General features: G+C 42.5%; 2 protein-coding genes across 2 annotated transcripts; both read left to right on the top strand.

Moving 5' to 3' along the window:
- The first annotated feature begins 498 nt into the window (after positions 1-498).
- LOC145709365 (dynein regulatory complex subunit 7-like) lies at positions 499-3,859 on the top strand. Its single transcript, XM_081787047.1, is given in 13 exon segments — positions 499-546; positions 680-785; positions 788-986; positions 1,113-1,619; positions 1,660-2,263; positions 2,266-2,329; positions 2,505-2,634; positions 2,683-2,776; positions 2,817-3,027; positions 3,133-3,229; positions 3,273-3,445; positions 3,491-3,612; positions 3,660-3,859. Coding segments are annotated over 13 exon segments (2,514 nt in total). The 3' UTR covers positions 3,819-3,859.
- A 5,350-nt stretch (positions 3,860-9,209) lies between these two features.
- On the top strand, positions 9,210-13,921 carry LOC145706708 (uncharacterized). The gene is made up of 4 exons (XM_081784138.1): positions 9,210-9,799; positions 9,882-10,155; positions 10,353-10,709; positions 13,692-13,921. The coding sequence occupies exons 1-4, from the start codon at positions 9,344-9,346 to the stop codon at positions 13,784-13,786; spliced, it is 1,182 nt and encodes a 393-aa protein (XP_081640264.1). The 5' UTR covers positions 9,210-9,343; the 3' UTR covers positions 13,787-13,921.
- The last annotated feature ends 992 nt before the right edge of the window (positions 13,922-14,913 follow it).

Here is a 14,913-nt window from a genome sequence, read left to right as displayed (position 1 = left end):
TTTTCCGAATTGATTTCGTCTGAGAAGCCCAATCAATTCAATATCATAAGTACTATCAGTCGAAATTATATCAAATCATTCCGCTGTTGTTGTTTTTGTCTCCTTATTCTGTCTTCTGGGTTGAAAAAATGTCTCGACGACGTTGAATTCCTCAGCTGGGAAGAGATGCCAGCGCGGTAGATGGGAAGAGATTCCGAAAATTAACCTTTTTGGGCTATTTTTTTTATAAAAATTTATGATTTCTCCATTTTAAGCCTTAAAAATCACTAAAAATGAAGTAGATAAGAAAAATTAACCCGCTAAAAATTAAAAAACACTATGAAATTATGATAAACGCGGAAAGAAGGGGCCCTAGACGCATGTTTCCATAGTGACGAGTACGAATGTTGAGTTAAATATTCGAGATGAGTCTTTTTGGTGCAACATTTTCTAGCTCATCCCTTCCTTGTTGATTGTTTTTGTTACAAGGGAAGTAGTTGACCAAAGTGCTTCCGAGAGATGGGCGAAGAGATTGAGAATAATCCGTCGGAGCCGGAGCTCAATAACGTGAGTTTCAAGCTATTTTTCAACGTTTCCGGAAATTTTTGATCAAAAAGATTAAGAAAAACAATTTAATATTTTATTTTTTGAGAAAAAATTTTCCTCGAACGAACTTTTATGATAGTAAGATCGACTTCAGATCACAGAAGAAGACGCTGCCCCAGTCGAAGAGGAAGAACTGGTCGAAGAAGTGAACACTCAATCGGCCGAATACCTGGCTACTCTTCCCGACTCCTTCAAACAAAACACCCCCAAGAAAAACGCGCTCTCAAGCTCGCCGAAAACTTCCGACAGCAGTATGCATTCTTGTATCCCAATCGAATGCCCCTGCTCCTCGCGCCAGTCAATGAAGCAAACACGGAAAAAGTGATCTGCACGTATGTCATTCCCACTTTGATCAGATACGTCAACTTTTTCGACTGGCAGGACATTGCTAACTACATCAGGCATTTGTTAAAAAAGTATTAACCGAGAAGACGACTACTTTTTCTCAAAAGTGTTTCCAGTTTTTCAAGCTCGCTGTTCATTTTCGAGTCTTCCTTGTTTTCAATGCATTTTTTAACAAGAAAAAGGGATGCCTTGACAGTTAGGCCGCTGAAAGAGCCGACAGTGCTCCCAACTCAACTGTCCTCTCCATCCACGACTCTGGAGAATCAAGCAGCAAACTGCTTCGAGTACAGTAACACGCTTTGCTCGCTTCTCCTCGGCGCAGGCTACGATGCATACGTCGTGTCCGGCTATGCCACGCGCGAAATTTGCACCAACGACTTGAGCTTCGACGATCCGCCAGAAGCCCCGTCGCCCGAGCCGCCGAAACCAAAGACGCCATCTCCTCAGCGGAAGTACACGGTGAAAGGGGCGCGCGATCTTACTTCCAAGTTCGAGCAAATGATGGCCGAGCGCGAGGTCGCCGACGGAATCAAAAGGAAGAAGGAAGAGAAGATCAGGGCGAAGAAAGAACGCGACGCGAATGAACAGCCCGGCGAAGATGAGCTTTGGGGAAGACGCATTCACTCCTGGGTCATTGTTCGCCCCGGCCGGCGGGAAGTTGCGAAACCTTTCTTTATTGAGCCATTCAGGTAGTTTATGCTGCATAATTTTTTTATAAATATTTTATAGTGGCCTTGGATTTGAAGTGTCAGACGACAAGTTCCTTGGCGTGGAGTCCTGCTGGAACGACTTCAACTTCTGGGCGTGCGTTCAGGATTCGAGCGAAGGTGTCGACAAAATCAAATGGGACGTGACGGACATGAAGACTTGGGAACCGCTCGTCGGGCGGACGAAGAGAATCGATGACGGGACTGAGCGGAGTCCACTCGACGACGCCGCGGATGAAGAGCCCTTCGACGATCTTTCCCTGCCGAACGCCCTTCCTCTTTCCTGGTGCGATCATCCGGACATTTCAGTGCTCCAAATGGAGAAACGCGCACCCACCGGAATCAAAATCATCAAGTACAAACGATGCATCGTGGAAATGTTCTCGCCTTACGTCGAAAAAGATGGCTTGGTTTTCAGACAAACGTTTTTCGAAGACCGAGAATACGAAAAGAAACTCACCCAGGAATGCCAGTACAAGAGGCGAGAAGACTGCTTGGAAAGCCGCTTCTTTGATCACGTGGAAAACACGGTCGTGGAACATTACGGCTCGGGCAGAGAAGATTCTTTGAAGCGACAGACTGTCGGAATCGCAGATAGGTACAAGCCGGAAGCGACCAGGAGATGATCTTCTGGCCCGATTCGAGACCAGACGGGCTTGTTTACTTGAACTCCACGCCTCAATCGCTTGAATGTAAGTTAGTGGTACGGGGAACCCTTATTTTATGCATGCTTTTACTATCGAACTCAATATTGATTGATAAATTTCACTTTTTTCTCTGGTAAATCGGATTGGCAAAGCCCGGATTAACCTTGTGAATTTTCCCTTTCTTCTGACACGGCCGGTAAATTAAGCTGCTAAATTAAAGTGCACTACACTGGGCGAGAAGACAAACTCCACTTCCGGTCTGTCCAATTTGAAGAGCCTGGGAAAGCAAAACTCGTCGCTGTCGGCGAAAAGGTCCGACGCAAGATTATTGAAATTATCGAAAAGAGCGGGTAACTTAATCATACTTCATTAGGAAAAGGGACTTTTGATCATTTCAGGCGACACCCGGAAATTGAAAACGCGGACGACGATATTGCCTGCGTCAGGTATCTTCTCGCACAGGACAAGATTGCTTTTCGATATCACAAAAAGGTAGTCCTTTCTCAGGGGCTAGAATTTTACCCCTTTCCAGGACGGCTTCGTGACGAACTCGACGCGCATCTTCGAAAAACCAGACAACGCGGACGACAAAAACATGAATGTTTCCTTCTCCGCCGACATGAACTCCACTTTCACGGCTCACAACGGCGTCGACGTCGATCTAGCTGCTCAGGCCAGGCAATTGCCAGTTTATCAAAAACTCATTGCCGCGATCAAAAGCGAAACAGTTGCAATCAAACAAGGAAGAGTTTCAAATTCTCAAATTCTTGTTTGAAATAGATTTTTATTTCCTCTTCACAAATCATTCACTGTAGCAAATACTGTAACTGCAGTTGAAACTTGAACAGTGAGACTAATAGAAGAATCGATCAAAGAACTACTGGAACAATTGCACGAAGAAGATAACGCGCCCGAGCTTAAAATTTCCGTCCGCGACATTAACAGGTAATAAAACTCTCCTCCTTGATTTCACCAAAAAAAAAATCAGAAACGAAAAAGCAAAGACCCGACGAGAATACCTCGCTCATCAAGCAGATCTCGAAGAGAAGCGAAAAAAGGAAGTGGAAATGGACTATTTGGCTCCTTTCCTGGCTCAACTTGGACATCCGAAATCTTTTACAAAGGAAGATGTTGCCAAGCTCACGAGAGATTGCCTCGAAGGTAGAAATTGAAAAAAAATAGTCGATTGTTCTAACAGTAACTTAGACTGTAAACAACGAGTGATCGAACAGGGAAAGCAAATCCAAGCAAACTTCGACAAGGAGTCGCAGAAACTCAAGGCGCGCCAGGTCGAGTACCAAAATCGCCAAACTTCGATGCACAAAGAGGTTCGTCCAAAACGCCCTTTCCCTGATTCTAACTTTTTTTCGTTCAGGAAGAAGAAGCTTATCGCCAGTTCTGCTCGGAGGCGATGTTCCGCATTTCGATTCTGAAGATGCGCCTCGACCGACACAAGATCAACGCGCCGCAAAAGTACGCCGCTTTGGACCAGAAATTAAAAGCCGACCCTCGTTTACGCGTTACCAGCGATTGACAAACTGCATATAGACAACATTCCTTTTTTAAATAAATTAATAAATACACTAATAAATTCAAACTTTAAAAGGCTACCAGAGAGCTTTTTTGGGGCAGATTGTTTCCACGAAGCGCAGAATCCAGCCAAGATCATCATTCCCCCGGTAATTGGTCAAAAAAGAAAGGGCATAAGTTCCTAAAATCAACAAGGAAAAGTCTCAAAAAGGGGCTTTTCAAGAATCACTTCGCAGGTGCAATTAAAGTGCTCCCGTTTTGTTGCAGTTAATTGTACGCTTGGCTGGATCTTGCCCTCGACGTCACGTGCCGTTTCGAAAAAGAGAAAGAGGGAGGAAACGCACCTGCCAGAAATCCGAAACTGCGTCAAGATAAGCACTTTTCGGATTTGCGAAAGATCAACAACTATCATCTGATAACGATAAAATCCCAAGAGTGTTCTACACAGCAACACAACAGAACCACAACACCAAGAATACACAATCTTCCAAATTCTAGCGCTACAGAGGCGAATTACTTTTGAGCCAGAAGAGCCACTTCTTATTGGTCATCAAAGACCATCTTGTTTCAACCAATAAGAAGGGGTTCTACAGATTAAAAACAAATACAACAGGGAGAGGCCTTGTTCACCATTTGAATTTCTGCATGTGTCGCCTTGTTCATCCCAAAAAAGATGATAAACAAGGCAACACATGCATCAAGGTAGAGGATGAACAAGGCCACTCCCTATTTTCGAGTTGCAAATGATTTAAAAATGTCGCAAGAAACAAGAACTTGGGCTCTAGCTAGTCGATAATAATCGTTTTTTAAGCTGTGGCGGGGGTATTTTCTCATCCTTTTTTTTCGCGAGTTGAGAGTGCGGCACATTAGCTGAAATTAATCATGGTTTATCGTTCCGAAAAAATTCTATTTCGGTGTGAAAAATATTTCACACCAGAGCGTGACAAAAAACATGTTTCCTAAATAGCGCGCAGCTATAATTACTCTTGAGAAGCATACCTTCACGATGGTCAGAGAGAGAAATCGACACCGGCCTTCTCGTTTGACAAGGAATTGGTTCATTATCAAACAATCGTAAAGAAAAATTTCCGTTTTTCTCTGATTCCAAATAATTATTTTCAAAAACACATGATTTCCCAGAATCCAGAATTTACCCAATCGCGGCAAAAGCAGGCGTTCGGTAAAAACTGGTTTTCGGTAAAACGTCGATCTTGGAAAATCATTCATTTTGGGAGATAATCTGTTCTGCCAAAATACAGGGGTTTTCATTAAGAAAGACGGAGTTATTCGCTGTTCATTTCTGAAGATGGCGAATTGTCTAATTAAGATATTTCCGCATGAGCAGTGGTTGGTTCACCTCTACTCGTTTGATCCAGCCAAGGTAGGTAGCAATTTATGTGTTTTGGATCGGAAGCGAGGGCCCCGGAAGCAACTCTCAAGGAATTTTTAATGCTGCCGAACTAGTGACGAAGATAGCGCTGGAATTTTTCCCAAGAAGAGTCTCAACTTTCTCAAAATCAGTTTTGCCCTCAAAAACTCACCAGAAAGAGTTCGTAATTATAATTAGAGGCTTGGATAAGTGTCTCCTCTTCTGACCCTGGAAGCTGTAAATTTGATGTGATTAAAAAATAGCGCGCTTCAATGACATCGACAGATTTGTGCATTTCTTTCTGTGTTTCTTTCTCAGCGAGGGAATGTATTTTGGAATGATTTCTCAGGCGCTCGGCCTCAAAAAGAGCGGGGGCTACTTTGGCGACTCTTCCCAATGAAATAACGAGCAGCTAGCTGCATCCAGGGTGCCAATTTGAGAAATTATCTTCTATCACTTGGGAACATCAACCATCGCCACCGCCACTACTACACCGGGGACGATACACTCGCAAGAACCAAATGAAAACTAGAAAAAATGAATGTTCAACTTGAGCTCTCTTTTTCGAGTTGCTGAAAATATAGAGTAGGCATCACTTGGACAACATATTAAAAAGGCCCTTTTTATGAATTTGATAAATTATTCTCAAAAAGAAAGTAACAGTTTTCATTAAATTTCCAATTTTCTTACATTAATATCCGATAAAATATATTTATCGGCGAAAAAAACTGTATTTGATTATATCAAAGAAAACATCTGATTGTGTCTAATTTTCTTTAAATTTAGCCATAATTTGTTATTATTGATTACGTTATTCATAAATAATCGTTTTTCATATTCGGCAAAAGGTTGTCCAAGTGGAGCTCTTGTCCAAGTGAAGCCTACTCGAAAATATATCCAAAAAATAATGAAAAAAAGACCTTACTAAAATTACAAAAAATTTCTTTTTGATTACTAAATAAGAGTTCCCCAAGAACTAGATTAGTTATCGGTGGTCGATCTGGTTATCTGATGAGTTGGATACAAAGATATCCCGCTGAGGAGGGACAACAGCGTCCTCAGTTGGATGAGATGGTCGATATAAGTGGCTTGGTCCTTTTGCATTCATCTTTATTTGAAAAAATGAAACTCAACCTATGAAATTTGGTCTAGGTCTACTCATTCCTTTTTAATGAAACTTGCCTTTTTATTTATAAAATGAAGCTGTAGCTGCAAGATCGAATGTGGTTATGATGACACCCCTCCTGAAAATAAATTGATAATAAATTGAATGAACATAACTTGTCGTAAAATGCAGCGTAAAAGATTATCAATAATAAGATAAAAAATTGACGTCTGAAAAAAATGAATTGGGCAAGGCGCGATGGATTCCCAACGACTTCCTGTGTTGCTCCAGTAAAACTTATCAACTAATCGTAAAAAACTAAAAAGTGCAAATGAAAAGTTACGTCAAGCTCTAGTAGTAGCATGAAGAAGAGCTCTTGGAATCAGCTGATGAAGGGATGCATGGGTGGGAAAAGGGGGTTGAAAGTAATGGCGCCGCAATTGTGATTTTGGATTATTTATTCAACTGGGCACTAGGAATGACTTGGCGGTGCGAGCAAGATTTTTCCCAGCGCGGTGTTGCCGCCTTTCATCCGCCGACAGAATGAAAAATAATTTTTTGTTTTTTCTGCTGCGGCCAAATAATTATAGAGCCGATACAGGCCACGCTCTATCACTCCGCCAGTATAAACTCATTTCCATTCACACACAACTTACCAGTCGAAAATGCACTGAAGCTGTGAGCTTGGGAGACTGAAAACTCAATATATCTTCCGAAGAGCATTGACACCCTTAAGTTTTTCAAAATTCTAGCTCAATAAAGAATCAAACTTTGATTTTTTAAGATAGAATAAGGGTGTCGCTATTTTAACTCTTGCTAAAGAAGAAAAGTTTAAAAAACGGTTATTGATGTCTACCCCCTTAAAAATAAAGGAAGAGTGTACTTAGCAGAAGCTGGTTAAGAATTTTAAGTTGGCTTAACTGAGTCCCAATAAGCTTCGATTTCGCGACATTTTCCATTTTTTTGGCGCTGGTGCAACTCTAGCAGTTAATAAGGACCTTGCCACCCTTGAGATAATAGAGATTGGATTCCGCACGCGCCTATGCTGGTTAAGTGCCCATATCTCGCACTGAAAGAGCAGTCAACCGTTCTTTTTCTTAGCAAATAAAATGAGTAATCATTTTTGATTTATTCTTAGAAATTTTTGCTTCAAAAAATGAACAGTACCAGCCATAATTCTCCAAAAACTAAGGGTGTCACTTTGCTACTGGCTCCTACTCGCCAGCCTGTGTAGAAACCTGAGTCAGGGTCCTGAAGGAAACCTATGTGAAATTGGATTTCTAGGACCCTGACTCAGGTTTCAACTCAGATCGCTAAGCCACATCAGATACCTTTGGTGCCTGGTAATGAATTGAAAAAGTGCGTTTTTGACTTATCAGAGAGCGGTTAGCTTGAGGTGAAGCGTATTTTCTCAACATTCGCGAAAGTGCCTGTTTGAAACAAAAATAACGCAGTGGCACTAAATGTTAAGTACAAAACGCGGTCGACGGGGCGTAATTCCACCTCGGCAGCACGCGCAAACAAGAATTAACCTCCACCAGAATAAATACTCGCCGCTTTTTAAGACAACGGCTCCCCCCATTTTACGAAGCAGGCAAGCTTCTTCAGCTTTTCGACTTCTCCGTTTTCAAGTGTTGCAAAAAAAAAGAACGGGAGTGGGAAAAAAAAGAAGCTCGAATTTGTGAAAATGGGAATTTAATTCAGCCGCGGCGCCGTTTTCATCCCAAGTGGTGGTGGAGCTGCTCTCTCTCTTCTCTTTTTAGTGGAGCGAAGAAGCGAGTCAGGGGTCATCGCCAATTGGCATCTTCTTTTCCCACCAACCGGTTCCTTATCGACCGCTATCGACGTAATAATACCTCCCCTTCCATTCAAACTTTCCAACTTATCAAATCACTCTTTCTTTTAAAATTTCCGATATTATTGGAAACACTTTCAAGTGCACTCCAAAATCAATTGATTTGCAATTCAAGAAAGAATAAAAAAGGCTCGTTTCTGATCCTTTTAAAATCAATTTTATGAAAATATTTTCTTGCTGAAAACTTCTTGACGCAAGTAAACAAGTCTGGCGCTTTGATGGAACTTTTTAGGTTTTTTTTTAATTCTGAAATTCAATTTCAGTTTTGGAAGAATCTGGGCTCGGCAACCTGTGTAGAAAACCTGAGTCAGGGTCTGAAAAGGCTGAAATGAAAAGCCGCGAAGCGGCTTTTTTTTAAAAACGAAGCCGCGGAGCGGCTTCGCTAATATTCTCATTACAATCTATAAGAAATTCTGGGGAAGCCGCTTCGCGGCTTCGTTTTTGAAAAAGCCGCTACGCGACTTTTCTTTCAGACCCTGACTCAGGCATTCTACACAGGTTGCCGAGCCCAGGGAAGAACGGTCCCTAACCCTAACTCTTCCTTGTCCAATTTGTTGACCTTGCTTTGGTGAGTGAATAGAAGCAGTAATTAAAAGCTGTTGCAAATTGCCAAAGCATAGCATTTGAAATAGCATAATTCACCGTCTTTTATCCCCTCTCTTTAGCGATATATTCGGTGAGTAACGACTTCCGTTTTGCGTAACGATAAACAAGCGCCGTAAAGATCATCAGAATAATGAAAAGGAGCGAGAGCCACACGTTTTTATTTTTATGGCCGCCCTGATTTTTGCGAAAATAAAAACAGGAAATTTCGGATTGGGGATTCAATTCTGGCGTGAATCGATCCGATTTCTAATTGTTCATAATTACCCACTAATAAAGGGGCTCGATAAAATGCATGGAGGCACAGCTCCGCTCTTCCATTTTGGGTTTGTGGTGGAGCATCCTGCGGGTGGCGCCGCGGCGCGGCCAATTCCGCCTCCGCTTTCTAGCGCCCCTTGCGACGAAATCGAACTCGCCCGTCCTACCAGCAGCTACCTCTCTCTCTTCACTCCAAATTGCTACTTTTGCTTCTTCACCCTTCGTAACACCCTTAAATTTACCACCAAAGACTCCAATAAAGAAAAAAGAGCGACGAACTTCAAGACACCTGGTTCCAAAACTCAACACAAAAACAGAGAGAGATTCACAGAAACAGAGATGCTCTCAGTCGAGAAATCATTGATCGCCGATCCGACACATGCCGTTGGAGTGCCCAAAGGAGTAGCAGGAGTCGCTCCAACCAGCGTCACTGCTACTGTCACTTCTACGCCCTGGGAGACTTCTCCCTTGGGCGTTGCAGGGTTGACCCCAGCGCTGAGTTCTACAAGCACAGGTCTCGTCCAGCCACAGTCGCATACAGTCACGCAGAACGAAAAGACGAGCCATTCCCACTCAGACACGGAAGTCGCCAGCGGAACCGACAGCAGCAGCCAGCAGACAGTTTATCCACAGACAGTTTCCACGACGGGGGTTGACGGCTCCGTCGGCCAAAGTCTCTCTGCCGGATCGAACGAGTCCAGCCCCACGCAGCCCAAGCTTGAGCCAAAAGATGACACTCTGAAACAGGAAGAACACAGTGCTTCCAGTGCGGTTCCTCATTCGTCTATTTATCAGGTAATTAATCTTAAAATCCATCTTCTTTGTTGATTTTTCAGATTTCACCTTGAATGCCTTTTTCATGTTTTTAAAAATTCAGAGCGGTTTGGATTTATACTCGTTATATCCTTATTCAACTCCTTGGACAAAACCAGCCACTCCCACTTCCTCGTCGCTTTCTCCATCAGCCTCGATTCCGTCCACGATCCCCACGACTCAGAGCTACATGACTAGCCAGACGGTCTCGCAAGCTGGATACCCCGACTGGTCGAACTGGGCGACAGGGCTCGACCTGAACCTTCGCAATCACGCAACGAGTGCACTGCCCGGCGCAAACGCATACGTCGACACACAAGCTTATCAACAGATGCTAGGTAATACAGCTCAAAATTCGACTATTTCGCGGAAACAAGCCAATAGCAACTCTGATTTAAAATATCTATCTAGATCGTTGACTGGCTAGTTTTTGGATAATTTCAGTTTGTAGCCAATCAATGGCCTTGATAGGTATTTTCTGATCAAAGCGCTTATTGGTCCGATTCTTCGACATCTAATTCATTTCGTATTTTAGGACAAATGACAGCAAACCAGAACCTGGCGAACATGTCATCCCCTTATCCTCTCTACGACTATTCGGCGACGACGTTACAGTCGCCCGGCGGTGGCAAAATGAGCGGCTCGACGACGTCGTCGATCGAATCCACCATCCGAGCTGCTTCTGGTTTCTCCTCGCGCTCAAGTGGCACTTCCGTGCGGCGCAATACAGGAAGATCGAACTGCACGTGTCCCAATTGTCAACAGATCGAGTCGCTTCCCCCTGCCGCCCAGTCCTCCCTCCGTCCCCGCGTCCACAACTGCCACATCCCCGGCTGCGGAAAAGTCTACGCCAAAACCAGCCACCTGAAGGCGCACTTACGATGGCACTCCGGTAAGTTCTAAACGAAATGATCAAAACTATCGCGGAAACTCCAATTTTGCGTGATCAATCACACTCGATTCCGCGCTGCGACGGTTGGCACGCAGAGGATATTTCCTCCCGGAAATTTGAATCCTCCGTGCCACAAATGCATCGGACCAAGAGTGCGCTTTTTTATGCCAAAAATGGGTGATTTTCTTACTCTTATGTAATCAATTACCGACAACCAGGAAGATAGTAATGTTGAATGGTTATTCTCTTCAAATTTGTTTTCAAAAATTAGTCTATTGACACCCTTATTTTATCAAAAGAAAGACCAAACCTTTGCCTAGATTTTTTATAAATTTGAAGACAAATTTCAATAAGGGTGTCACTATGTTAAGCCTATAATTAAACCTAGCCCTAACTTTCAGTTGAAAACTATTTACACCCAAAATTCTAGTTAAAATCGGCAGAGAGCGCTCATTTTCTCAATATTTTTGAAATAAAAGCGGAAGCAGTTAACATTTCGTACCATAAATCAGCAGGACTTGGAAACGTAACTCATGATTCATCATAAGAAGAGACTCGTCCGAAAATCGTTAATTTTAAATTGCGTTTTCTAAAAGTTTGTTCTGAGCTGAGCGTTACTAGCCATAGTCCGTGGGAGAGTGGAGAGGCGCTAATTTTGACGCATCTGGTGGTGCAAATTAGCGGCTAAATGCACCCCCGCTCGCCACTTTTTTGCATCTTCGCTCTTTTTTTTCTTGACTGATGGGCCAAAAAAGTATCATCAGTACAAATGTTAAAATACTTGTAAATAATGCTCTTTGGGCAAGGGTTAAAATACGTCCTCATTCTATATGAGTCTGGGCTCGGCAACCTTAGTAGAAAACCTGAGTCAGGCTCTGGAAAAGCTAAAATGAAAAATCGCGTAGCAATTCAAACATGTAAATTTTCTTTAAATTCCTGGCGAAGCCGCTTCGCGGCTTCGTTTTTAGAAAAAGCCGCTACGCGACTTTTCATTTTAGCTCTTCCAGAGCCTGACTCAGGTTTTCTACTCAGGTTGCCAAGCCCAGATATGAGGGAAGAAAAGTTTGACCCCTAATTATTTATTTTCCATTTTGAAAGCCAAAATTGGCTTTTTTTGATAGAACTTTTGACCACTAGAAGTAGATTTTTTCGGATGATGATGAATGTACAAGTACTGTAACGAGTCTGAGCTGCATTTTCGATTTTTGTTGGTGCAAGTGCGCCGCCTGGGAGTGTGATTTACTGGGTGCCAATTAAGAGCTTTGGAAAGATGCAAAAAATCTGAAAGTGGCTCTCAGGGGATTGAAGGGGTTTCCTCAAATTTTCAAGCTCGCGATCGCGCCTGAGATCAGATTCACTCATTTTCCGCTCACTTCAAACTATCTTTGCTGGCTTTTCTTTTTTGAGGCTGACTGTAGAATGCGTTCAACAGTCGGGCAGGCAGGCATCTAGAAGACGAGACTTTCCATCAAAGCGGTCGAGTCTGGCAGGTCGGCATTCGATGAATTTGGCGAATTCGTGTAATTTTGCCAAATCGATGAAGCTAGCGAGCCGCCCTGTCAAATTACTTCCGCATAACTACATCTCTGCAATCATGCTTCTCCAGACGAATCTGCTTCTAGCACTAGCGGGCTACTAATGGACCACTTACTAGAATACTAGAATTTGTGCTAGCTTTATTAAGGGTCTCACCATAGAAACTCTAGCAAGAAGAGAAAAAGACTAGTTCTTGATCTGGGATCGGGAAGCCTAGGCTTGGCAACCTGTGTAGAAAACCTGAGTCAGGGTCTGAGAAATCCAATATGATTTTCTTAGAGAAGCCGCGAATTTAAAAATTGATTGAAAAGGAAATTTCGCGAAGCCGCCTCGCGGCTTCTTCAAGAAAAAGCCGCTACGCGGCTTTTCGTATTAGATTTCTCAGACCCTGACTTAGGTTTTCTACACAGGTAAGGGCCATTACAAAACTAGAAAAAATCATGCAAGTGGCGATTTTACGATTTCGCGCAAGGCAAAAAATGATAATTCCTCGAGAATAATAATTTAAGAATGTCCGATGAAAGGGCGCCCCTGACACTAATTGTTTTCTCAGCAATAAGCTCGTGTAAATCTCCCGAATTTGAAAGAGCGTCTTGAGCGTCTGTTTGAAAACTCTGATTTTAATTTTCGACAATCGTTAAATCGTAAAAGGCGATGTTTTGCGTGTGATGATTTTTCAAAATTGAAACTCGACTTTTCAAATTGAAAATTCAGCAATTTTCGTTTTGAATAAAATTATTTAAAAAAAGGCGGTAGCAGAAATCATCAAAAAAGGGAACTACTAATTGATACTTCTGCGTCAGAAAAAGCGTTTTGAAGATAAGCCTGGAATTGGCCTGTCACGGTAATCTCGACATGTAGCATTCGAGGTAGTGTTTAGAGAGAGCGGCGCGGTCAACGAAATAGCCACCTTTTTCGTTTTCTCGTTATTTGAGCAAGTACTTTTTCAGTTCGCGATTAGCAATTTTCCTCTATTTCTCAATTTCCACGAAATAATCGCCGCTAGAAATAATCCGCCCGCACTTGCAAGTCATTTTCGCGGCCAGCTGAGTTGCTCGAGTTATCTCTTTAAATTCGCAACGCCACAATTTTCCTCGAAATTAATGCTTACACCCCAAAATAACGTTATGAATATTCTAAGAAAATGCCTTGAAATAAGGGCGTCACTTTGTTAACAGAGGATTCGTTTTATCGACAATCCTTGACAATAATCGGTTAATTTTAAGGTGCTACACACCATAAATGGGCTTTAACATCACGCTTTTCCTTCTGAAATTAACACAGTCACACCCTTATTTAATTTTACCAACATTAAGTTCAAACCTTAATCTAGCGCCTTAGAGAGGCATAATTTCCAATCTGAAAAGTTTTTTCACTTTAATTTTCAATCAAAGTTTACTTTACTAATACGGCTTAAATTTCAAGAATCTAAAAATATTCTTTCAGGCGAAAAGCGATTCTCCTGTCCAGTCTGCTCGAAGCGATTCATGCGTTCGGATCATCTTTCGAAGCACGTGAAGGAACACAAGTGTTCGCAGTGAGGAGCAAGAAAACAAGAAAAAGAGAAAAACTTCTTCCCGACCTTCCTTTCTGCAAAATTACAACCTGCTTTGTACATAGTTAAAGACGACATCGACTCTATAACTTAATGCACATACCTTCCAAATTCACAAACACCGAAAAATACAACAATAAAAAGAAACATATCAAAAAGTTACTTGATTATTTTTTAATTAGTTGTAAAAGAAAATCTTCGCTGAATATGGCACACTTTCTTGGAGGATTTTAGACTTAATTTTAGTTTCAAGTTAGAGGATCAAGTCAAGAACTGGGGGCGGCAACCTATGTAGAGAGCCTGAGTCAGATTCAGAACCATTATGAAAGAAAAGCCGCGAGAGAAAGATGCACCGAGTCTTCATTGCCGGATTCATTTTTTCTCAATCCTGCAATCTCTTTAAACATGCTTCATTTGCCTTGCAAGGATAAACGTTCCTGCTAATCGAAAATGCAAATAATACAGAAAACAACGAGGAGAATTGGATTCTTCTGAAAGAATTCAATTGAGTAAAAGTTGAGTTGTTGAAAGTTGCGACTGTATTTTCAGTAGCGTGTACGTCACGTGAGTGACAGAGGAATACAAGGGCAGTTGTCCGAGCATGAAGAATTGTTGTTTGACCCTTCCTTTTCAGGTGATCTCGCAGTCGAACAGAGCCGGAGAAGTGGTGAAAGAGGTAGATTCCTCTATCCTTGTCCTCTTCCATCAGTTTGGAAGCAAACTGCTCGTTAATCTTCGCACCGCCACCCGTTATGGGTGGCAGTGGAAGATGTAATCGCCCGTCTCAGGCAAGTTTTCGCAGAATAACCGACCGGACTGGTCGGTTATCGATTCGCGCTCAGGGCATTTCTTTCGTCTGAAATAGAGAAAATGGTTAATTTTTAGTTGGTAGGTAGGTGTGATAATTGGCAAAAGTAATAGTGAACTTGAGTAAAATGAAAGTCGATGAATTCGATTGCTTGGCAATGATCAGGGGTCTGAGTTCGCCATTCCCGTCTTCCGCCTGAGGCCATCGGAGGAGGAGTATTTTCTCCTTATTCTTCGTTGTCTCCGAGGGTTTTCCCTCTCGTTGCGGCTGAGCACATCAACGGAGCCCGTTGCATCAGCGATTGA

This window comes from Oikopleura dioica, chromosome XSR, assembly GCF_907165135.1.
Source record: "Oikopleura dioica chromosome XSR, OKI2018_I68_1.0, whole genome shotgun sequence".
NCBI classification, from domain to species: domain Eukaryota; kingdom Metazoa; phylum Chordata; class Appendicularia; order Copelata; family Oikopleuridae; genus Oikopleura; species Oikopleura dioica.
Note: the sequence above shows the minus strand (reverse complement) of the source record. Positions and strands in the feature narration are given on the sequence as shown.